The following is a 25875-nucleotide window of genomic DNA, read 5'->3' on the forward strand; positions in this document are numbered from 1 at the left end:
GCTTAGCTTTGCAGTTGTCTTCAACACTTGTTTAAAGTGTGCTATCCAATAGAAATGAATCTAGATTTTAAAAATAGCTAAAAAAGGATGTAGAGTTATTTATTACCAAATACACTAATCCATATAAATAAGTTTCAGACCACAAGACTGGTCTACAAAGATAAAATGCTTTTCTCAGTAGGACCTACATACATAATATAAACACTACATTTATTAGAAGCAACAAATTCAGCATTCTGCAATAATTTGTGCATTGTTTCAAGACTTTAATGTGCAAAGGAATCACCTGGGGATTTTGTTAAAGTACAGATTTTGATTCAATAAGACTGAGATGGGCCTACATTTCTAACAAGCAGCCAGAGGTTGTTGATACTGCTTATCTGTCTGTGGAAGACACTTCAAGTATCAAGGTTGTAAAACATAGACAATACCTAGAACAAAATTAACAATGAATGTTAATTTATTTTCTTACTGTCCTTAATTCTTTAACTTGTGAACTTATTTTTTATACCAGGAATATTTAATATCAAATTATTAAATTGTATTTAAACATATGTTAAAGTTAATAATTTTGTTTTGTTGCATAATAGCTTCTCTGAACTAGAAGACTTAAACATTACTTAATAACATTATTTTCTAAGTTGGAGAAGTCATTGCAAGAATTCCTGGCTCTTGTCTCAGCTCTGGTATTCATTTAGCAGTAGGACCTTGGGTAAATTTTTCAAATCCCTGGGCCTCAGAAAACTGGAAGGACTGGTCTAGTTCAAAGTTTGCAAATATTTATTTTTAGAAATCAGAGTTTATTTTTCAAATAAAGTCTTAAATGAAATATATGAGACAAACGTAGAGGTGGTGTGCTTGAATCTGGGTTAGGTTATCTGTAACCACAGTGATTGCCTCTCCCCACCAATTCCATGTTCCAATTTATGTTGACCATGTTTTACAGAACACAATTTGAAAATCACCAGCCTAGATAAATCTTCGTGCCCTTTTATCACTTTCAAACCTTATCTTTATATAGGTATAATAATAATAATAAAACTGGTCACAGAAACGAACCCAATATTAGAAGCAAAACCTTATAATTTGATTAATAGCAACACAAGGATGCTGACCAATAGTAGAAAAAAACTGGTTGATTATGTTTTTTGTTTTAACCTTTTAGTTGGCTCTTTAAGGTGTTTTTGCTCATAAAGCATCTTCACATAGACATAAGCCAATCCCCGTCTTCACAGTGAATTAACAGGCATTTCATTTGTTGTGGGTCATAATGACATGTGGTGTCAGTGAGCCTAAAACCAAATTTAAAATACTTCTCTTTTTAGAGTTGTTTTGAACCTTGCTTTGGCTTCAAGGATTTGATTTTATACAAATAGTAAAAGAAGCATTGTTTTTTGATTTTAGAATCAAGTCATTTGGAACAGCAACTTGAAGAAGCTAATTCTGTGAAGCGAGAACTAGATGATGCTTTTAGACAAATCAAGGCTTATGAAAAACAAATCAAAACGTTACAACAAGAAAGGGAAGATCTAAATAAGGTAAAAAATATATATAATTAGATGTTAAAGCCTTTTCTGAATTTTTCTTGTGTAATTATAATACTTAACACATTCATAATGAATTACAATAATATATAGTACATTTTATTTATCAGTGATATTGAAAAAGAAATATTATGAAGAAATAAGGGGCACAGTACAACCTGTTGAGCACCTATGGAAAAGTTTAAAAAGAATACAGGCATATTGTGTTTGTAACTTATACTGACATGAACATTCTTAAAAGATTATAGTTGAGGGTGGTGCGATGGTGGCTTAGAGGCAGAATTCTCACCTGCCATGCTGGAGACCCGGGTTCAATTCCCAGAGCTTGGCTTTGCCAAAAAAAAAAAAAAGATTATAGTTGAAAATTTCTTTACTGATTTAATGTTTTCTTTTTTAATGGTAATTTATCTTTCAAAGCAGTATGGTTAAACTAAAGTCACTTTCATAAGAACTTTGTGTAGCTCTTAAGTGGTATTATAATCATCAACAAAGTTTATTAATAGCTAAGACTATGTGACACCACCCAATAGTGTAAATCATATTCAACATTAGAGAAAAATACTTTACTCAGACCACATGCTATGTATTCTATGGCTTACATAAACAAGCAAAAAAAAGTCAGATTAATACCAACTAACTTACAAATAAGAAATCAGGGATATAAATTATATTCAGTGGTATAATATAGAATTCATTGATAATATGCAATAAAGCCCTTCAAGGGAAAATTTATATATCTTGCTCCAGTAAAGAAATGGAGAGAATTAAGAATAAAACAAGTAAACTTTTGCTGATAATGCTAATCAAAAGTATGAATAGAGAAAGCTGTAAAGATTAAATTGAATTAAATAGTATATTTTAACTTATTCTTAATGCAGTTTCAAACAATGTTTTATATAGATTCATTTAAGTTCATGGTATATATATATATATAATAGATGTTCTATTTGCTTTTATAGTATATAGTAATATTATTGGTTACTATTTGTATTTAATGCTAGAGTTTCTACAAAACTTAGTTACTATATTAAGAATGAGAACCTGATGTCAACATTTAGAGTACAGATATTTTTCTAATATTAATATTAAAAACCCTTTTAGTATATTTTGAGAAGGGGGTAGTGCTGAAAAGTTGCAGATTATATCAACTAGAAAGCTGTTTTGCTTAATTATCCTATTGGTGGTAGATATTCTTTAAAATTATTTTCATTTAATGGATATGAAAGAATACATGTAACATTATACAGGTTTTTTTTTCTTGATAAGCCAGAACAGCACCCAAACATGAACATTCTTAACATATAAACATTCTGAACATATTGTACAATCAGTGGCTCACAATATCATCACATAGTTGTATATTCATCACCATGATCATTTCTTAGAACATTTGCATCACTCCAGAAAAAAGAAATAAGAAAAAACTCATACCTACCATACCCCTTACCCCTCCTTCTCATTGACCACTAGTATTTCCATCTACCCAATATATTTTAACCTTTGTTCCCCCTATTTTTTTTCTATGTCCCTTACCACTCCATTTCATTGATTACTAGTATTTCCATCTACTCAATTTATTTTAACATTTGTTCTCCCTATTATTTATTTTTATCCATATTTTTTACTCATCTGCCCATATCGTAGATAAAAGAAACATCAGACACAAGGTTTTCACAATCACACAGTCACATTGTGAAAGCTGTATCATTATACAATCATCTTCAAGAAACATGGCTACAGCAACACAGCTCTATGGTTTCAGGTACTTCCCTCTAGCTTCTCTAATACACCATAAACTAAAAAGGAAATAACTGTGTAATGGGTAAAAATAACCTCCAGGATAAGCTCTCGACTCTGTTTGAAATCTCTCCACCACTGACACTTTATTTTGTCTCATTTCTCTCTTCCCCCTTTCAGTCGAGAAGATTTCCCCAGTCCCTTGATGCTGAGTCCCACCTCATCCTAGGACTTTTGTCCCATGTTGCCAGGGAGGTTTATACCCCTGGGAGTCATGTCCCACGTAAAGATGGGGAGGGCAGTGAGTTTGTCTGCTGTGTGGGCTTTGAGAGAGAGATAGGCCACATCTGAGCAACAAAAGAGATTCTCTGGGGGTGGCTCTTAGGCCTAATTTTAAGTAGGCTTAACCTGTCCTTTGTGGGGATAAGTTTTGTATGAGCAAACCCCAAGATTGAGGGCTTGACCTATTGATTTGGATGACCACACTGTTTGTGAGGGTATCAGGAATTCTCCAAATGAAGAAGTTGAATTTTCCCCCTTTCTTGCCTTTCCCCTAAGGGGACTTTGCAAATACTTCTTTATTCACTGTTTAATCGCTCTGGTATTTATCAGGGCCTCACTCTGGACAAACTTACAAAATTTCATATCCTATTCAAGGTTCCATGTCCCTATGGTGTTCAATTAACCTGTACATATAAGTTATGTTAGGAAAGGCACTAGTCAAAACATAAATTTTGTACCAAATAAACATTTTTTGCTTTAGTCTCACCCAGAAGTTGAAGTTTTAAAATATGGATGACCAGCTATTTTTAGCACCCTGCAATATTGACATTTCCTTGTTCTTACTTATGCAAAAACTTTTTTTTTTTTTGGCATGGTCAGGCACTGGGAATTGAACCTTGGTCTCTGGCATGGCAGGTGAGAACTCTCCCTGCTGAGACACTGTGGCCTGCCCCAAAAATATTTTTTAATTTGTGCACTTAGCCACTATCATTGTATACTCTAGGCATTCTAGATTATACCATCTCAGTCTTTATTGTCTACTTTTCCTTCTGGTTTCATACGTGCCTGCAGCCCTCCTCCCTCTGTCATTCTCACATTCAGCTTTATTCAGTATGCTTACATTGTTGTGCTACAGTCAGGTAGTGTTGTGTTATCCATTTCTGAACTTTTACAGTCAGTCCTATTGCACAATTATATCTGTTTTGAAGCACAATAACAGAATGAACACCTCTGAACCTACCATCTACCTTAAGAAACAGAACATTACCTATTTTGTCGTACACCCCATGTACTCATTTCCTATCCCTTTTTCCTCGTTTTCCCGCAAGTAGTATACCACTGCCATCCTGAATTTTACGTTAATTATTCCCTTACTTATAAAAAAAATTATTACATATATCACAAAATAATCTATTACTTAGTTTTGTTTGTTTTGAGCTTTGTATAAATATGGTATATGTAGTCTTAAACAATTTGCTTTTATCACTCAATATTGTATTTCTGAGATTCATCCATGTAGCTGTAGATCATTCATGTTAATAGATGTATAATTTACCATTATGTGAATATCCCACAATTAATTTATTCACTGTTTTGTTTATAGACATTTAAGGTTTTTGTAGTTTATGGCTTATATAAAGATGCTATTATGAACATTCTTGTATATCTATCCTGATACACACAAACACATACATAGTCATACTTAGGAATAGAATAATTGGGCCATAGGCAATGTAAAATTTCCATTTTATACAATAATGCCAAATTGTATTCCATGATTATATCAACTTACCCTTCCAACAGTAGTACATAGGAGTGTCTGTATCCAAGAATACTTCATAATACCAAGCATTATTTTTGGCCATTCTAGTCTAAAATTGTATTTTAGGTATAAAATGTTATTTTATTATCATCTAATTTGTACTTCTCTAAGTATTAATGAGATTGAGTACCTTTATAATCTATTCACCTATTATATTTCTTCTTTTATGAATTGCCTCTTAATATCCTTTGTGCATTTTGCTGTTAGGCTTTTTGTATTTTTCTTATTGGTTTTTAAGAGTTTTTGAACTCTGAGGCCATACTAATCTTTTGTCAAGTATGCAGTTTGCAGATATTACATCTCAGTGGCTTGGATTTTTATTTTCTTAATGGGATCTTTGATAAACAGAAATTCTTAGTTTTAATGTGGAAACATTTATTAGTCTTTATTTTTATGGTTAGTGCATTTGCTGACTTGTATAAGAAATTCAAGGTAAAGCATTCTCCTATACCTTTATCTTGAGGTTTTTTACTTGGTCTTTCATATTTAAGTCTTTAATAATCCATCAGAAATTTTTGTGTATCATGTGAGATAAGGATCCAATTTCATTTGTTGCCATTTGACTAATCAGTTATTCACTTACTAAAGAAGACCTCCTTTCCCCAGTGTTGCACAATGTTACTTCTGTCATATAACATATTTTCATATAAGAATGGATCTGTTTCTCCATTTTCTTTTTCTTAAAAACTGTTAGATATTTTCATTGAAGGTGCTTGATTACAGAAGAATTGGCATTTTTACAGTATTGAATCTTTAAGTCTTTAATATCCATTAATGATAATATCCTGAACATACACAACACAAGATTTACATAGAAGATTATTTTTTATGTACAGTTAATAGTAACTGAGTGGCTCTCCTGTGCCCCAGGTCTTACCTAGGAGTGACACGAGGAGATGCAGATGAAAAACACCCTACACATACAGAGTTTGTACTGTAGGAGGAATCCTTACAGAGTGAATCTAGGTGTTCATATAGAAGAGAGAGGCAGGTACTTAACTGCTGCTACTCTCCTTTTGAAATAGTCTCCTTAAAAACATATAGAGAAGGACCCTGGGTCCTTATTCCAACCTTTTGAAATGTAAATGGAGCACTCCTCTGGGAAAATAAGCCCAGAGTCTCCAGTCTACAGCCCAGGACATCTTCAAGGCCCAGGGTCTTTTCCCCCACCTTGAACTGTAAACACACAGTTTCAGGAGGTCAGTGTCTTTGGAATTTTCTCACTATCTAAATAAGTCATAAATGCCTTTACTTTTAGCCCAGGTCCCAAATTTCAGTAAAATTTGCTTAGGTAGCCTTTATTGCAAAAACATAAAAAGATCTTTCCTACAGCCCCACAGTCTTTATCTGTAAATATACTTCCTCATATGTTTAAAGTCTTTTCAAATGCCTTTCACTAAAATGTTATTCAAGTTTCCTCTGCTGTTCACTTAAATTAATTCCTAGGCATTCTCTGTACTTTTTTACTTAATAATGGTATCTTTTAAGATTTTTCCTTACTTTTTTTTTTATGTTTGTTAGGGAAGTTGAGGTTTTATAGAACAATCATGAATAAAATACAGAATTCCCATGTAGCTCCTTATTATTGACACCCTTATATGTGTTATACATTTGCTACAATTAATGAAAGCACATTTTTATAATTATATTAAATATAGTCCATGTTTACCTGTTGTGTAGTTCCATGGATTTTTAAAATTTCATTCTAGTACCTTATTTATAACCTAAAATTGCCCCCATTAACCACAAGTATATAACCCTACGTATAGTATTCAGTGCTGTTAATTTTGTTCACAATGTTGTGCTACATTCACCACTACATTACCAAACTTTTCCGGCATTCTGTACATTTTAATCCTCAACTCCCTGTTCTTACTTCCTCCCCATCACTTGGTAACCTGTGTTCTAGATTCTAATTCTTTAAGTTTACTTACTCTAATTATTTCATTTCAGTGAGATCATACAATATTTGTCCTTTTGTGTTTGTCTTATTTCACTCAACATGATGGCTACAAGGTCCATCCATGTTGTTGCATCTGTCAGGACATTATTCCTTTTTATAGTTGAATAATATTTATTTGTGTATATACACTACAGTTTGCCCATTCATCAATTGATAGGCATTTGGATTGCTTCCATCTTTTGACAATTGTGAATAATGCCACTATAAAATCAGTGTGAAAATATCTATTCAAATCCCTGCTTTGAATTCTTTTGAGTCTATACCTAGAACTGTGATTGTTGGATTATATGGTAATTCTGTACTTAACTTTCTGAGGAACTGCCACATTGTCTTCCACACCAAATGAAATTCCTATATCTGCACATCCTGTCCAATACTTGTAATTTTACATTTTTTAAATAGTAGATATTTTAGTGGATATGAAATAGTTTCTCATTAAGGATGTGATTTCTATTTCCCTAATGGCTAATGATGTTGAGCACCTTCTCATGTGCCCTTTTTTTTTTTTTTTCCCATGGGCAGGCACCGGAAATAGAACCCAGGTGTCCGGCATGGCAGGCAACACCTCTGACCGTCATGTGTTTTTTGGCTATTTGTATATCTTCTTTGGAGAAATGTCTATTTAAGTCTTTGGCCATTTTTTAATTGGGTTGTTTGTCTTTTTATTCATGAGTTGAAAGATTTCTTTATATATTCTGAATATTAAACCCTTATCACATACATGGTTTCCAAATATTTTCTCTCATTGAGTAGGTTATCTTTTTACTTTCATGGTAAAGTTCTTTAAGACACAAAAGTGTTCACATTGATGAGGTCTCATTTATCTGTTTTTTTCTTTTGTTGCTTGTGCTTTGAATGTAAAGTCTAAGAACCATTGCCTAACACAGGGTGGTGAAGATGCTTCCCTTCATTTTCTTCCAGGAGTTTTATAGTTCTGGCTCATATATTTAGGTCTTTGGTCCATTTTCAGTTGATTTTGTAAATGGTATGAGGTAAGGGTCCACCTTCATATTTTGCATATAGTTGTCCATTTTCCCCAGCGCCATTTGCTGAAGAGACTATTCCTTCCCAGGTGAGTGGCCTTCATCTGCTTGTCAAAAATCAGTAGGTCATAAATGTGAAGGTTGATTTCTGAGCTCTCAGTTCTATTCCATTGGTCTGTATATCTGTCATTGTGCTAGTACCATGTTGTTTTGATTATTATGGTTTTGGATTACATTCTAAGATTGAGAACTTTGATGGGGTAAGATGGTGACTTAGTGAGGTATGGAATTTAGTTTCTCCTCTAGTTCGCCCTACAGAGCAGCTAGTAAATAGCCAGGAACAGTACATCAGTGACTGGAAATACAACGGACACCAGTCTGGACAAGCTGGACCAGCTGAGACCCCACATAGAACTGTAAGTCTCCCAAGCCTTAGAGGCCAGTGCCCTTCCCCACGGGCATGGCAAGCTGGTTTCCCAAGGGAAAAGGAACAAACTTTACTGGTAGCAAAGGCTTAGTTCAACCAAGCTCCATTTGCGGCACTAAGTCACAAATTATGACTACTGAAAATAGATCCCCAGTCCAGGGAAACCTGGAATAAGCGTTAAAAGTACTCGAAGTTTTTGCCCCAGCAAAGAGGGGACAGGGCTGATAGGGAAAAAAAAAATAACCAAGGTTTTTTTAGTCAGACAACACAAAATACTACAAAAGGACTCGACCTAGGGTTCTGAGAAGATGGCAGAATAGAGAATTCCAGGAAGATGGTGGAATAGATGGTCGAGTTCACCCATGCTCCAAGGAACAGCTAGAGAAGGGATGGGAAGGAGACTGAGATGGTGATTCCAGGGTATAAGTGACCCAGGAGGGCCTTCTATACCACATAGGGAGGCCCTGATACAAAAACTGAAAAATTGAGATGCAGAGAACTGGAAACCATCCTGCTGGTGCAAACAGCCTAACACACCCCTTTCCAAAAGGGAGCCCAGAGCTGTCAGGAGTACATGGACGGGGAGACTGGGACTAGGAACACTCTACTTCTGTGTAGAGCCACACCCTGCTCCTTTGCTCCGAGGTCTGCCTGAGCTGCACCACATACCTATGGCTCTCGCACTCACCTCTATAACCGTGTGACATGTACCCCATGCTCAAAGTCACCAGCATAGTGTCCCCAGCCTGTGTCTATACCTGCACTGTAACACATCACTGCACTGTTGTGCCCTGCCCCACTCTCCACATCCTGCTCCACACCCATCCCACAAATACAAAGCTTTAGACTACTGAAGGAAATCAACTTACAAAGTAAACCAATCAAGGTATTTATATGCCAGAAAGACAACAGAAGATCACCAAACATATCAAGATGCAAACAGATGTAGACTAGCCTAACAACCAAATTAAAACACTGGAGGGGAGGAGACACAGACTTTGAAACAAAAGATGTTCATACTAGATACAATACAATGAGTTGGTTAATACTAAATACAATAGTATTTATTTGTATTTATTTGAATGTGATTCATACTAAATATAATAAGTGACTTGGCTAGTGACGTAAGGGAGATCAAGAAGACACTAGAACATAAAGAGGAACTTGAAAGAGTAAATAGAAAAATAGCAGATATCACAGAGATTAAAGATGCTGAGGACCAAATGAAAAAATATACTTGAGACACAACAGCAGATTTGAAGAGGCAGAAGAATAAGCGAACTAGAGGACAGGACAACTAATTTTGAACACTCAAAACAGAAAATGGTAAAAAAGATGGAAAAATTTGAATTGGATCTCAGAGAAATGATAGACAAAACAAAGCACACAAAAATCAAAATCTCAGAAGGAGAAGAGAAGAGTAAAGGACTAAGAGGATTAGTTGAGGATGTAATGGGTGGCAACTTCCCAACCCTTATAAAGGATGTGAATATGCAAATTGGGGAAGCCCAGTGAACTACAAATAGAATAAATCCAAATAAGCTTTCCCCAAGATACATGCTAATCAGTCTGTCAAATGTTGAAGAGAAGCAGAAAATCCTAAAAGCAGCAAGAGAAAAGCAATCTACTACATACAAGGGAAACCACCTTAGACTGAGTTTAGATTTACTCAGTTGGCACTATGGAGGGGAGAAGGGAGTGGTATGAGATATTTAAAATTCTGAAAGACAAAGACTTCCAGCCAAGAATTCTGTACCCAGCCAAATTGTCCTTCAAAACTGAGGGAGAGATTAAAATTTTCATAGACAAGCAAATCCTGAAAGAATTTGTCAACAAGAGACCAGCCCTAAAAGAAATACTAAAGGGATTTCTGCCAGTTGAAAAAAAGACAGGAGAGGGAGGTCTGGAGAAGGGCACAGAATTGAAGAGTACTAGTGGGGATAACTAAAGGATAAAAAGAGATAGAGGGAAAAGAATATACAGATCTGACAAACAAAATCCAAAGGATGAGATGGTAGATTCAAGAAATGCATTTTCAGTAATAACTTTGAATGTTAACAGACTAAGCTTACCAATTAAAAGATACAGATTGGCAGAATGGATTAAGAAACATAATCTAGCTATATGCTGCTTACAAAAGACGCATCTTAGATGCAAGGATATAAATAGATCGAAAGTGAAAGGATGATATAAAATGTTCCATGCAAGTTGTAGCCAAAAGAAAGCAGGAGTAGGTATACTAATATCAGACAAAACAGACTTGAAATGTAAAGACATCATAACAGACAAAGAAGGACACTATTATTAATAAAAGGAACAATTCATCAAGAAGAAATAATTGTGTTTATGCTCCCAACCAAAGAACTCCAAAGTACGTGAGACAGATATTGACAAAACTGAAGGGAGTGATAGATGTTTTAACAATAATAGTAGGAGACTTCACTACACCCCTCTCCTCTATAGATAGAACAACCAGACAGAGGATCAACAAGGAAATGGAGAAGTTAAAGAACTTGATAAATTAATTAAACTTAACAGACATACATATATAGGTCATTGCACCCCAAAGTACCAGGATACACGTTCTTCTTTAGTGCTAATGGAACATTTTTCAGGATAGATTGAATGCTGGGGCGCAAAGATCTTTATAAATTTAAAAACACTGAAATTATTGAAAGCACTTTCTCTGATCACAATGGAATGAAGCTGGATATTGATAACCACCAAAGAATGAGAACTTTCACAAATATATAGAGATTAAATAACATATTCTTAAACAACCAGTGGGTCAAAGAAGATATTGGTAGAGAAATCAGTAGCTGTTTAGAGACGAATGAAAATGAGAATACAACATATCAGAACTCATGGGATGCAGCAGAGGCTGTGCTGGAGGGAAATGTATTGCTCAAAATGCCTATATTAAAAAACAAGAAAGAGCAAAAACCGAAGACTTAACTGCTCACCTGGAGGAATTGAGAAAGAACAGCAAACTAACCCCAGAACAAATAGAAGAAGAGAAATAACAAAGATTAAAGCAGAGATAAATGAATGGGAGAACAAAAGAACAATAGAGAGAATCGATAAAACCAAAAGTTGGTTCTTTGAGAAAATCAGTAAAATCGTTGGGCCACTAGCAAGGTTGACAAAGAAAAAAGAGAGAGGATGCAAATAAACAAAATCAGAAATGAGAGGGAAGTTGTTACCACAGACCCTGAAGAAATAAAAGAAATCGTAAGAGGATACTGTGAACAACTATATGCCAACAAACTAGACAACTTAGATGAAATGGGCAAATTCCTGGAAACACAGAAACAAGCTACACTGACTCAGGAGGAAATAGAAGATCACAACAAACCAATCACAAGTAAAGATGTTCAATCAGTCATCAGAAATCTTCTTCCAAAGAAAAGCCCAGAGCCATGTGGCTTCACAGGGGAATTTTACCAAACATTCTAAAAAGAACTAACACTAACCCTGCTCAAACTTTTCCAGAAAACTGAGGAAAAAGGAACACTGCCTAACTCTTTATGGAGCTAACATCACTTTAACCCCAGTGTTATTCAGTTGTTACTTACACTGCTTGTTAATAAGTTAGGAAAGTTTGAATGTTCTTTTTATGGAGTAAGTATTTAAATTCTCATTGCTTATTTTGGATGCATCTAGTGAGAGGAATTAGTACATACATAATTAGACAGATTGGTAGATACTTAATAATGTGTTTGGTTTTTAAACATTGTCATCATTGGTGTTAAATTTTGACTTCGTGTTCACTTACAAGATATATTAACAGTTCAATAATGAAGTGAAATATTTTGAAGAATGATGTATGATGCGCCTACACATAAATGGCAGTGGCAAGCACAAAGACACTTTACTAGGGGAACTGCACTGGAAGATTTATGAAAACATGAAATTGCACCAAAAATTGTGTTATTAGTTACTGTAAGCAGAAAGCTAAATTTATTGTACTTGAGGAATGAATGTACTTAATATACTTAGTCTAATCTCAGTTACCTTAGGTTAAATATGTAATATCTGCTAGTTTGTCTTTTTTTTTTTTTGGCATGGGTAGGAACCAGAAATTGAACCCAGGCGTGGCAGGTGAGAATTCTGCCACTGAGCCACCTAGTTTGTCTTTTTAAAATGTATTCCTAATTTGTATTAATGAGGATTATTCTTGGGCTACAGGGATTATTGTCAAGTGCGTTTTCTGTTTTTATTTTATGTAATCATCTAATGTGATATACTGATTTTTATAACTTAAATGACATTTAAATAATTTTAACAAATGTATTTGATAACCTAAAAAAAAATTCCCATCATACACTCATTTCATGTATACAGTAAAAAGGAAAAAAAAAATTGAGAACTTTGTTCTCATTTTGCAAGATGGCTTTGGCAATTTGGGCCCTTCACCTTTTGTAATTGGTTTTTTCATTTCTACATTGGAAGCTGTTAGTATTTTGACCGAGATTGAGTTGAATCTTTAAATTACTCTGGGTAGATTGACATCTTAAGAATATTTAGTCTTCCGATGCATGAATATGGAATGTCCTTCCATTTACGTGCGTATTCTTTGATATCTTTAACAGTGTTTTATAGTGTTCTGTGTACAAGTCCTTTACATCTTTGGTTAGATTTATTCCTTGATATTTGTTATGTTTAGTTGCTATTGTAATTGGAGTTTTTTTCCGCGCTATCTTCTTCATATTGTTCATTGTAGAAACACAGCTGATAATGGGGTGTTAATCTTGTGCCCTGCCACTTTACTGAATTCATTTATTATTTATAGTATCTTTGTTGTGGAATTTTTAGGATTTTCTTTATATAGAGTCATGTGATCTGCAAATAGAGAAAATTATACTTCTTCTTTTCCCATGTGATCACTATTCATTTCTTTCTCTTATCTAATTGCTTTGGCTAGAATATCCAGTACAATATTGAATAACAGTGGTGACAAGAGGGACCTTACCTTGTTCCCGATCTTAGAGGGAAAGCTTCCAGTCTTTCACCATTGAGTATGATACTGATTTTTCATGTATATATTTTATCATATTGAGGAACTTCCCTTCTATTACTAGTTTTCTACCTGATTTTATTAATAAAGGGTACAGAGATTGGTAAATGCCTTTTCTACATTATTTGAGATGATCATGTTTTTTTCCTTCATTCTGTTAATTGATTTTCTTATGTTGAACAACCCTTTATACTTTGATAAATTCCACTTGATCATGGTCTATAATTCTTTTGATGTGCTGTTTGATTCGATTTGCTAGTATTTTGTTGAGGATTTTTACATCTATGTTCATAAGGGATATTGGTCTGTAATTTTATTTTGTGGTATCTATCTGGCTTGGTATTAGGGTGATGTTAGCCTCATAGAATGAGTTATGGGATTGTGCTGGTTTGAAACTCTTATGTACCCCTGAAAAGCCATGTTCTTCTAATCCAGTCTTGTGGAGGCAGAACAGTTGTGGGCGGGACTCCTTGATTAGATTATTTCCAATGGCCCCACCCATTCAAGATGGGCCTTAATTAGTTTACTGGTATCCTTAAAAGAGCTCACAGGAGGGTGAGGGGTGGAGACAGACATTTTGAGAGTCTAAGCTAAGAGGTGAAACCCAGAGTCTGCCCCAGAGAAGCTAAGTGAGGAACACTTAGAGTGAAAGCCCCTGGAAACAGGAGCTGAGAGAGCCATTTGAAATCAGAGCCAGGAGAGAAGGACAGCAAATATCACCATATACCACCCCATGTGACAGAGAAACCCCAGACATAGCTGGCCTTTCTTGAGTGACAGTATCTTTCTCTGGATGCCTTATTTGGATATTTTCATGGCCTTAGGACTGTAAATTTATAACTTAATAAATCCCCTTTGAAAAAGCCAGTATATTTCTGGTAAAATGCATTCCGGCAGCTTTAGCAACCCAAAACAGGGGTGTTCCCTTCTCTTCAATTTTTTGGAAGAATTTGAGCAGGGTTAGTGTTACTTCTTGAAATATTTGGTAAAATTCACCAGTGAAGCCATCTAGACCTATTTGCATCTTTATTGGGAAGTCTTCAATAACTGATTCTACCTCTCTGCTGTTATTGATTTGTTGAGATCCTTTATTTCTTCTAGGGTCAGTGTAGGTAGTTTGTGTTTCTAGGAATTTCTCCATTTCGTCTAGGTCACTCTATCTACTTATAGTCCTTTTTGTTTCTTTGAGGTCAGTAAAAGTGGTCCCCTTTTTGCTTCTGCTTTTTCTTATTTGTGTCCTTTCTCTTTTTTCTTTATCAGTCTAGCTAAAAGTTTGTCAGTTTTATTGATCTTTTCACAGAACCAATTTTTGGTTTTGTTGTTTCTCCCTATTGTTTTTCCTATTTCATTTATCTCCACCCTAATATATGTTATTTCCCCCTTCTACTGACTTTTTGTTCAATTTGTTTTTCTTTTTCTAGCTTCTCCAGTTTTGAGGTAAGATCTGATTTGAAATCTTTCTTCTTTTTTAATGTAAGCATTTAGAGCTAAAATTTTGCCTCTTAGCACTACTGTTGCTGCATCCATAAGTTTTGTTATGTTGTGTTTCATTTTCATTTTCCTCAAGATATTTCCTATTTTCCCTTGTGATTTCTTAATTCACCAGTTGCTTCTTTAAAGATACTTTGTTTAATTGCCACATATTTGTGTATTTTCCATTTCTGTTATTGAGTTCTAGCTTTCATTCCGTTGTGACCAGAGATGATACAGGGTATAATTTCAATATTTTAAAGTTTATTCAGTCTCATTTTGTGACTGAGATGTGTTATATCCTGGAGAAAAATCATGTGCAATCAAAAATACTGTGTATTCTTTGTTGATGGGTGCAGTGTTCTTTGTCTATTTTTCTATTAGTTCTAGTTGATTTGGTGCATTGTTCAGGTCTTCTATTTCCTTATTAATCTTCTGTGTAGATATTTTATCCATTATCGAGAGTGGTGCATTAACATTTTCCTGCTGTTAATATAAAACTGTCAATTTCTCCCTTCAAACCTGTTAGTATTTACTTCATATATCTTGAAACTCTTCTGTTAGGTGCATATATATTTATAATTTTGATGTCATCTTGTTGAATTATTAGTATATATTGTCCATCTTTGTCCCTTGTAACTGTTTTTGACTTGCAGTCTGTTTTCTCTGATACTAGTATAGCTGCACCAGTTCTCTTGGTGACTACTTGCGTGGTGTATTTTTTCCATCCTTTCACTTTCAACCTATTTACGTTTTTTAATACGAGGTGAGTCTCTTGGAGATAGCACGTAGTTGGTTCATGTTTTCTTATCCATTCTGCCTTTTGACCGGAGAGTTTAATCCATTTACATTTAAAGTCACTACTAATATTTCAGGGCTCCTATCATTTTGCTCCTTAGTCTTTGTAAGTCTTGTACTGTTTTCCCCTTCAATTCTTCCTTTAAGATTTGATTTTTTAATATTGACTTGTTCTAGTAACATCACTAAACTCTGTTATTAATTTTAATGCTTTAATGATATATTTGATATTCTAATTTTTTGTACATTATGAGTTTTGTTTCTTCCTTTTGGGTCTTTATACTTCTTTCTTTCTTTCTCTTACTGCATTGGTTAAGACCTCCAATACAGTGTAATAGCAGGCATCCCTATCTTGTTCCTGAGTTTAAAGAGAATGGTTCTCGTATTTCATCACTATAAGGATTTTGCTATGAGTTTTTCACACGTACTTTTTGTCAGGCTAAGGAAGTTATTTTATATTTCTGTTTTGCTAATAAATTAATCAGGAAGAGTCTTGAATTTATTAAATGTGTTTTCTGCATTCTGTTTTATGATTTGATTTTTCTTAATATGTCAGTATGTGAATTACATTTATAGATTTTTTTCTAATGTCGATATACTTTTGCATTCTGGGTTAAATCTAAATTGTCAATATATTATCTTCTAAATAATAATATTACAGTGTAGGTGACAGTTATATAGCATCTGTTCTAAGAGCACTGTTCTAAGTGCTTTATATATATTCAATTATTTGTGTATCATGAAAGCTCTGTGAGTTATGTATTATTATTTTTCTTATTTTGCAATTGATATAACTGATGCAAAGAAGTTAAGTCACTTGGTCCAGGTCTTGGGGATAGAAAGTTCTGGAGCTGGAATTATACACAAGGAGTCTAGCTCCAGAGTTTATGCTTATCCACCTGATACATAATTGAAACTGATTTGCTAGTTTTTTTGCTTAGGATTTCTCATCTGTTTTCATGAATGAGATTGACCTATGATATTTTTCTCTTTCTCTTCTTCTTTACTTTGTATATCAAGTCTCTGTCAGCCTTTTTCTATTCTCTAAATAATTTTGTTTGGTGTAATACTGTGTTTCTTGAAATCTGTAAGAATCCATCTGTAAAACTATCTGGGTGTGGAGGTTCTTCTCCACTGCTGGGGAGATGGGGAAATTTATTCAGTTGCTTTAATTGTTTAGATCTAGTCAAGCATTCTATTTCTTCTTAAAAGAGTTTTGATGTTATTTTTGTAGAAATTTTTTTAATTTCATATATTAAAAAAATATTGGCATTAAGTTCTTAGTATTCTGTAATTTTTTTTCTTGATCTCGTCTTGGTTTGCAGTTATAACCTCTTTCCTTTCCTAATATTATTTCTTTGTGCTTTCATGCTTGATCTTTCAATCAAGCTTACTCGATATTTGTCTGTTTTTTTATCCTTAAAAAAAATTTTGAGGGGTGGGCCGCGGTGGCTCAGCGGGCAAAGTGCTTGCCTGCTATGCCGGAGGACCTCGGTTCGATTCCCGGCCCCAGCCCATGTAACAAAAACGGAAAAACAAAATACAATAAAGCAAGAAAATGTTTGGAAATGTTTCCCTTTCTTCCTTCCTTCCTTCTATCCTTCCTTCCTTCTCTCTGTCTAAAAAAAAAATTTTGACTTTGTTGATGGTCAATATTTTTATTTCTTTTTTATTAACTTATACTTTCTTGTTTTCTTCATATCAGGGAGAGTGGGTTATTGCTTAATTCTGTTTCTAATTTTTAAGTGAAATTCATTTTTATTTTAATTTTATTTTCTTTAAGTATAAGCATTTCAGGCTTTAACTTTCTCTTTGTATAACTTTTACTGCATTCCTAAGTGTTAATAAATATTATTGGGTTTTTTTGGTATTTTTAGTTTTGGTTTAGTTCTAAGTACTTTAGTATCCTTCATGATTTTTCTCTATGACCAATGAATTATTAAATAAGTGTTTTAAAATGTTCAGTGTATGGAATTTTATCTTTGGTTGGTTTCTTTTAAGGTCTTTTCTTTCTTTTTGGTATTACACAGTTCCATTTTTTAAAAAATTGAATATGGGTATGGGTTTCTTTTTATTTTTTATTTTTTGCTTCATAGGTATATTGCTTCCATATTAGAATCATGCCTTTAATTTTAACAATTTTTTAATTTCTAAAAGTTCTGTAAAGTTCTTTTACCAATCTGCCTAGTCGTTTTAAATAATATTTTGCCATTTCCCCATTTTTATGATTTCCTGTTTTGTTTCTTCAAACATTTATCCATAAGTTTATATCTATAGCTGATAATTCTGATACAAAAATGCCTTTGGTGCTTATTTCTATTGTTTTTTGCTCCTCTAAACTTGCTAATGGCTGTTTGTTCTTTGGGTATTTGGGAATCTGTGATTGTGAGTGCTTATTTGTTTGCTCTTAATGTGTGAAAAAAACTAGATTTTACTGAGGCTCTTTCCCTCAAAGAGGATTCACATTTCTTCTTGCTGGAAGGCATATGTAGTTCTACTAAGCTGAGTTCACTTTACCCAGTTTAACCTGGAGCATTCAAGTTCAGCTTTCTCTTCTTGCTGCTGGCCTAAGGCTTTAGTTTCCACAAGACAACCTGTTCTAGTTTGCCAGCTGCTGGAAATATACCAGGAACAGAATGGCTTTTTAAAAGGGGAGTTTAATAAGTTGTTAGTTTACATTTCTAAGGGAGAGAAAATGTCCCAATTAAAATAAGTCTATAGAAATGTCCAATCAAAGGCATCCAGGGAAATATACCTTGGTTCAAGAAGGCCGATGATGTTCAGAGTTTCTCTCTCAAGTGAGAAGGCACATGGTGAACATAGTCAGGGTTTCTCTCTCTGCTGTAAGGGTACATGGCGAACATGGCATCATCTGCTAGCTTTCTCTCCTGGCTTCCTGTTTCATGAAGCTCTCCTGGAGGCATTTTCCTTCTTCAGCTCCAAAGTTTGCTGGCTGGTAGACTCTGCTTCTTGTGGCTATGTCATTCTCTGCTCTCTCAGAGATCTCTCATTCTCCAAAATGTTTCCTTTTTTATAGGACTCCGGTAAACCAATCAAGACCCACCCAAATGGATGGAGAAACATCTCCCCAAATCCAGCTTAACAACCACTCTTGATTAGATTACATCTCTAGGGATCCAGATCCAAACATACAGTATTGAATAGGGATTATTCTGCATTTACAAAATGGGATTTTGATTAAAACATGGCTTTTCTAGGGGACATACATCCTTTCAAACCAGCACACAACCTTTGTTTTATCACTTTTAATTATTCAGTGTTATTTTAAAAAACCTCACAAAATTCCATTCAATTTTACAAAATCTTTATTTTGACTATCTTCTTTTATATTCCTATAATCTTTATATATTTATAGAAATGAAAATATTAGAAGTTTAATAAATCAGCTGCTCCTTCTCATTTAGCATTTTAGCATAAGGAATTAAGAATATAAACAGGGTACCATGCCCTAAATATCTGTTTAAAAGTAGTTCATTTTTTTAAATTTTTGACCTGAGGTGAATAATTTTGGCTCTTCTTAACTTCATGATATCTTCTTTGATGGCCAAATTTGGTTTCTAGCTTTCAGAATTGGTAACTTATATTCTCTTTACAAAACCATAGGAACTAGTCCAGGCTAGTGAGCGATTAAAAAACCAATCCAAAGAGCTGAAAGATGCACACTGCCAGAGGAAACTGGCCATGCAGGAATTCATGGAGATCAATGAGCGGCTAACTGAATTGCACACCCAAAAGCAGAAACTTGCTCGCCATGTCCGAGATAAGGAAGAAGAGGTGGACCTGGTGATACAAAAAGTTGAAAGCTTAAGGCAAGAACTGCGCAGAACAGAAAGAACAAAAAAAGAGGTTAGTAGTCAGGCAAATTTTGTAGTGCCCATGGAGTAGTGATTAGAGCTGCCTTGCAGACTAGTGAAGTAATATGTAATTCTTTTAATTTGTGAAAAAAATTATTTTTAGTTTGGTAATATTATTTAATATGAATTTCACCAATTGAGTTCCCTTCCTATTGCAAGGTAAATTTTTATGGGTAATAACATTATTTTGTTTGAAAAAAAATTTAATAATAAAATCTGCTTTTCTCATTTTATTTTAAAGCTGGAAGTTCATACAGAATCTCTAGCTGCTGAAGCATCTAAAGACAGGAAACTACGTGAACAGAGTGAACACTATTCTAAGCAACTGGAAAATGAATTGGAGGGACTGAAGGTATCTTTTGATTTCAGATTTGTGGAACTTTTCTTCTGTTTAGGCCTGATAAGACCATAAGCTTATGTATTTTCTTCCGTATAGAGTGAAAACTGTCCTTCAAACCAAGTATTCTTACTTAGTTAATCCTCATTCTTATCAGGAGGAAGCTGATAGAGATTACCTAAACATGCTGGAAGGAAAGGGAACGTTGTATTTAGTGGGGAGAAGAAATCTTTCAGAAGGGAATTAAAATATTTGTGAAGGGCTACCTACCTGAAAAAGATACGCTAGTAATCTGCTCTGGAATAGTGATTAGATATCCATAGCCTCTGTCTCGTATATGACTTAGGAGAGATGAGGTGTAGCTTTGTAGACACTTTTGTTTGCTGTCATAAGAAAACGAGCATCGGCTGATATCTCAGCAGGTGATTTACTCTGGAATCAGACTGCTTCAATTTTGACTCTATATTCACCAGTTACTAGTGGAGTCATTTTGGAGAATTCACTTTTCTTGTTTATGCTTTATTTTTCTCATCTGTAAAACCCTGCCTCATCAGTAAACTGATACATTGTAAGTACTCAGTAACTATTAGATACAATAATAATGTAATGTATGTCACTGAGAGAATGGGATTAAAGTAGGTAAGATAATTATTTCCATAATATTATAATCAGAATACAGTGTCTGCCTTTTCTTTTTTTTATGTATTTTTATTGAGATATATTCACAACCATATAATCATTCAAAGTATATAATCTGTGGTTCATAGTATCATCTTATAGTTGTACATTCATCACTACAATCAATTTTTGAGCATTTTTATTACTCCAAAAAATAAAATTAAGAATAAAAATAAAAACACCAAAAATATCCCATGCCCCTTACCCCCCCCCATTATTTATTTATTTTTTATCTTTATTTTCTTACTCGTCTTTCTCTACATTGAATAAAAGGCGTGTCAGTGACAAGGTTTTCCTAATCACATGGTCACACCATAAAAGCTATCTAGTTATACAGTTGTCTTTAAGAATCAAGGCTGCTGGATTATAGTTCAAGTTTCAAGTATTTCCTTCTAGCCATTCTAATATACTGAAAACCAAAAAGGGAAAACTATAAAATGCAGAAGAATAATCTCCAGAATGACCTCTCAACTCTATTTGAAATTTCTCAGCCACTGAAACTTTATTTTGTTTTGTTTGTCTTACCCCTTCTGGTCAAGAAGACTTTCTCAATCCCATGATGCTGGGGCCAGGCTCATCTCTGGAAGTCGTGTCCTATGTTGCTAGGGACATTTACACCCCTGGGAGTCATGTCCCATGTAGTAGGATGGACAATGAAATTACCTGCAGAGTAGGTTTAGACAGAGAGGCCACATCTGAGTCTGCCTTTTCTTGATTCTAACCTTTGCACATCCATTTCCTCTGCATTTCCTGCCAGCTCTCACTTCTACCCACTCCTTGCATAATCATGCTGGTCTAGTGTTTTATTCATCCTGCAAATAGAAGAATCAACTTAAATGTCACCTCAGAAAGTCAAGGTGCTACTTTTTCTGTACTGATTTAGAGTTCCATTAATTTCTCTAGCATAGCTCTTAGAATTATTTATTCACAGTGCAGATCTACCTCCCCACCTAAACTGTGAACTAGCTTATTGGAAACAGTGACAGGTATATTAACCTAGCACATGACCAGATTATTAACTAGTTGTTCGGGAAATACATTAGTAAATTACTGATGGTAGTGTATAGAATTTTTCACAGCTTATCTTTCTCCCTGATGATTGAATTTTAGTGCTTACAAATAAGGTTCCTTTTCTATAAATAGAAATATAACCTCTAGGTTTTGTTTCTTGTTGTGTTGTTTTTTAGGTTCATTGTGAACTCATAGTGTTGGTTTGCTATATAAAGTAGAGATGACTCTTCTACATACACCTATACTTCTAGACCAGGATTAGTATGTAAAGTCATTACATTACCGTCTCAGGTAAATTTCAGGCAGGGCCTGCTCTGTTTCTAGCACTATTCTAGGTGCATTAGGTAATAAAAAGGAAATGTATAAGCTAGAAGAATTCTTGGAGATCATTTACATTTGAGAAATTAAGACCAGAGTAGTCGAGGATTTTATGGTCATAAGTGTTAGAGTTCAATTTAAAGCCAGGTTTTCTAGCTGTCAGTGCCATTCTGTGCCCCGTAGTTTGCTTTTTATTTTTTGCTATAATAAATACTGATGCACCGAAAATTCTCAATTATATATATCTATACATTTGTCAGAGTCACTTAATTTCTTGTGTCATTTATAAATTTGGGATAATACTGGAGCTACTTAATAAGTATTAACTATACTTATTATTATCCTCTGATTTTCTTAGGATAATTTTCTAAACGAGGGATTTCTTGGTCAAAAGATAACTCACATACAACTTTTTGAAACATACTTTGACCCTTCGTAAAGACTCTAGATCTTCACTCCATAAGAATACTTTTCAGTAGTTATATGCTCCAAGAATTTTTACCATGCATTTCTCACTCAATAGTGTAATTTTTAAAGCATATTCACTTATTACAAAAGTGTCACAAACATAACTTTAATGACTAAGTAGTTCAAGAATATCTACTTAGTCAGTTCCCTACTATTAAATACTAACTTTGTTTAAACTTTTGCTGTAGTATAATTGCTTTGATCACCATTAATTTTTTCTGTACCTTTTCCTTAAAACAGATAACTAGAAATGAAGTGGTCCTCATTTTAAGGCCTCAATACATGCCATAAATCTTTGCGAATATTATAAGCAAAAAAAGTTGCAATTTTTTTTGCATTTCTTGGTTTATTAGATCATCTTTTCTCATTGTTTCTCTTTTATGAGTTATCTATTTAAATCATATGCCCATTTAATATTGTAGTCTGAATGTGTTTCTTATCATTTTACATAAACTCTTTACACAGTAAAGCTGTTACTTTTTCTTTATTTTCACCAACTATTGTATGAATCCATCATTTGTTCTTTAATTTTGGTCTTGTTTCTATTTAAAATTACAGAAGATTTTAAAAAATCTTTTCCTTGATGTTTTTGTCTATTGCTTCAAAACTTAACTGGTTATTCTTTCTTTGCAGTTTTGATAAGTATTTAATTCTGCTTTTTTCTGGATATTTCTGTGGGGTTAAAAATATTCAGTTCTTTAATCTGTTTGGAATTTGTTTTGGTAAATGATATAATATGAGACTCTTTCATTCTCTTATTTTTAGCTGGTGGTTACAGTTCCATTTATTATTTACTTACTGTCTTCCCCATTGATTGATATTGCCTTGTATATTGAATTAAATTCTTTCTTTGTGGAGATCTGTTTGATCATTGATATGTGTCTTAGTTTGCCAGGGCTACTGTCACAAAGTGCCTCAGAGTAGTTGGCTTAAGCAACAGGGATTTATTGTCTCATGGTTTTGGAGATGGGAAATTCAAAATCAGAATTTGGGAAGGATCATTGCTTTCTGTGAAGTCTATAGCATTCTGGTGGTGGCTTGCTAGCAATGCATAATTCACTCTCTACTTCCATCGCATGATCTTCTGTCTCCTATTCCTGGCTGAATATACTCTGCCTATAAGGACTCCACTAACATTGCATTAAAGCCTACACTGATTGAGTTTGGTCTCACCTTAACTAAATACATCCTCAAAGATCCTATTTACAAATGGATTCACATCCCTAGCAACCAACTTCAATATGTCTTGGTGGAGGACGTGATTTAATCCATACTAATATATTTCCATCCTCAACCTAGTGCAGTGATTCTTGATTAAAAATGTATAGTGTGCTTTAATATCTTAAACACTGTTCTCCTACCCTCTTTTAGTCCTCTTCCTTTTTCATATGTATTTTTTGCGTTTACCAGTTTATTCTTGTTTATGGACTAAAACATTTTACTACATCCCTGCCCCTTAGCACATGTACACTTCTTTATAAGTTTTTATAGAACTACATAGAAGATAATTTCAGGAAAATTGAATACTATACATCTCATCTTCTCATTCAACTACTTGGACTTTTTCTACATTGTTTCAAGACTTCCTGTATGTTTTTAAAAATATTTGTAGTTTTTTTTTTTTTATAGAAATAAGATACATTGCTATTGTGATTCTTCATATTTGTGTGTATTTGTATGTGGTATTTTTGTTTATCTCTTTTAACAGTGAATCTTTTAAAAGTATGCTTTCTCATTGTTTTTTCTTCTATCTAGAAGTATTATTAATTTGTGTAGTTTTATTAAACTATCTAACAGTGTATTCATTTGAATTTTCTGGGTGAGCAGTTGCATTAAATGGAAATGATGATGATTTCATCACTTTTCTTGCCAGTATTCATTTCTTTTTAACTATTTCACGTGTTACTTGGTCAGATTAGCTGAAACTAATGTTAAATAAGAGTGATAGTGGAAAATGTACTTTTTATTGATTTTGTTCCTGATTTTACTCTGTGTAAGTCTGATGTTTCACTGCTAAGTATTCTTTTGTCTATTCACTTGAAACAAATAATGTTTAAGTTAGGAGAAATACTATTCTTGTTTTTATGGTTTCATTGTGGGGCTAAGGGTAGTATTTGGAACTGATATTGTATTTTATCAAATACTTTTCATACCTACTGAGATTACATATGGATTTTTATATTTGATCTATTAAAATAATATATATTGCAAACTTACTAGTAAGTTTGCTAATGTTAAATTACCTTCAATACCTGGAATAAACCTATTGCATTCTAGTGGTTTGTTCTTTTTTTCATATGGTTCCGTTTTGTTTATCGGTATTTTATTTGGCTTTTTACACCCTTATCAGTAAGTGGCATGAACCTATAATTTTTTTTTTGGTTATATCTCCATTATGTTTTGATTTCACAGTAATTTTTTTTTTGTATACTGTATGGTGGGGGTCACATTTCATTCTTTTTCCATGTCACTGTCCTGTTACTGTAGCGCCATTTGTTGAATTTTTTTGCAGGGTGGGGGAAGTACATGAGCCGGGAATCGAACCCTGGTCTTCCTGCATGGCAGGCAAGAATTCTGCCACTGAACCACCCTGGTATCCCTGATTTCACAGTAATATTTGCTTGTAACTTTTCTAATGAATGTTGATAAGGTTTAAACAGCCAAATTAAACTGAACAAAACAGCAAACTAAAAGTGTACTGTAAATGATTAGAAAAATGAAAGAATAGTATAGCTGAGAAGTCCATGTCATGGGTATAGATTTAAGCATCATTTTCATAGAGATGCTTAAAAGGAAGAGTCTAACTCTTTTAAGCAGAGCTTTTCATGCCAGGCTGCCTCAGGGAACATTGGATATTTGGGATTTCACACATGGTAGTAAGTTTATAAATATTTCTTAAATATTTATAAATATTGCAGTGGATATCCCAGAGCCATTTCTCTGGTCTACACTGATTCCTTTGTGCTTTTTAAATATGTACGTCAAATGTGAAGGAGCCAAAATATTTTTCTTTTCACTTTAAATCAAATACCATTCCCAGTTTTTCTGATGTTAGGACGAGCTTCAGAAAAGTACACAGAGTCCTCCAAATCCTGATTCATTGTTGTCACTAAGATAAGCCCTTGTTCTTTTAGTTATAAAAGTTTTATTGCTAGTCATTTGGGAGACACAGATGGGTGTAAAAAAATTGAATATAAGAAAGTTACAAAGCTCTGGAAATCTTACACTGATTGTCCTTAGTCTGTATGTTTCTGTTTACGCTTGTATTAGTTAGGGTTCTCTAGAGAAACAGAATCAACAGGAATATTCGTAAATGTAACATTTATAAAAGTGTCTCATGTAACCATGGGAACATAGAGTCCAAAATCTGTAGGGCAGGCTTTGAAGCTGACGATACCAGTGGAGGGTCTGGACGAACTCTACA

At 34.0% G+C, this 25875-nt stretch overlaps 1 protein-coding gene across 9 annotated transcripts in view; it reads left to right on the forward strand.

Annotated features, from left to right (window-relative positions):
* The window catches only part of CDC42BPA (CDC42 binding protein kinase alpha), a 463135-nt gene that overhangs the window by 307693 nt on the left and 129567 nt on the right, over positions 1-25875 (forward strand). For 7 of the 9 annotated variants that reach the window (XM_077168549.1, XM_077168550.1, XM_077168551.1 and 4 more), the window contains 3 exons: positions 1405-1538; positions 19389-19631; positions 19881-19991. In XM_077168549.1, coding sequence (XP_077024664.1) covers positions 1405-1538; positions 19389-19631; positions 19881-19991 — 488 coding nt within the window. The remainder of the gene's footprint in view (positions 1-1404; positions 1539-19388; positions 19632-19880; positions 19992-25875) is intronic. The other 2 variants (XM_077168552.1, XM_077168554.1) reach the window with 1 other exon arrangement.

This window comes from Tamandua tetradactyla, chromosome 7, assembly GCF_023851605.1.
Source record: "Tamandua tetradactyla isolate mTamTet1 chromosome 7, mTamTet1.pri, whole genome shotgun sequence".
Taxonomy (NCBI): domain Eukaryota; kingdom Metazoa; phylum Chordata; class Mammalia; order Pilosa; family Myrmecophagidae; genus Tamandua; species Tamandua tetradactyla.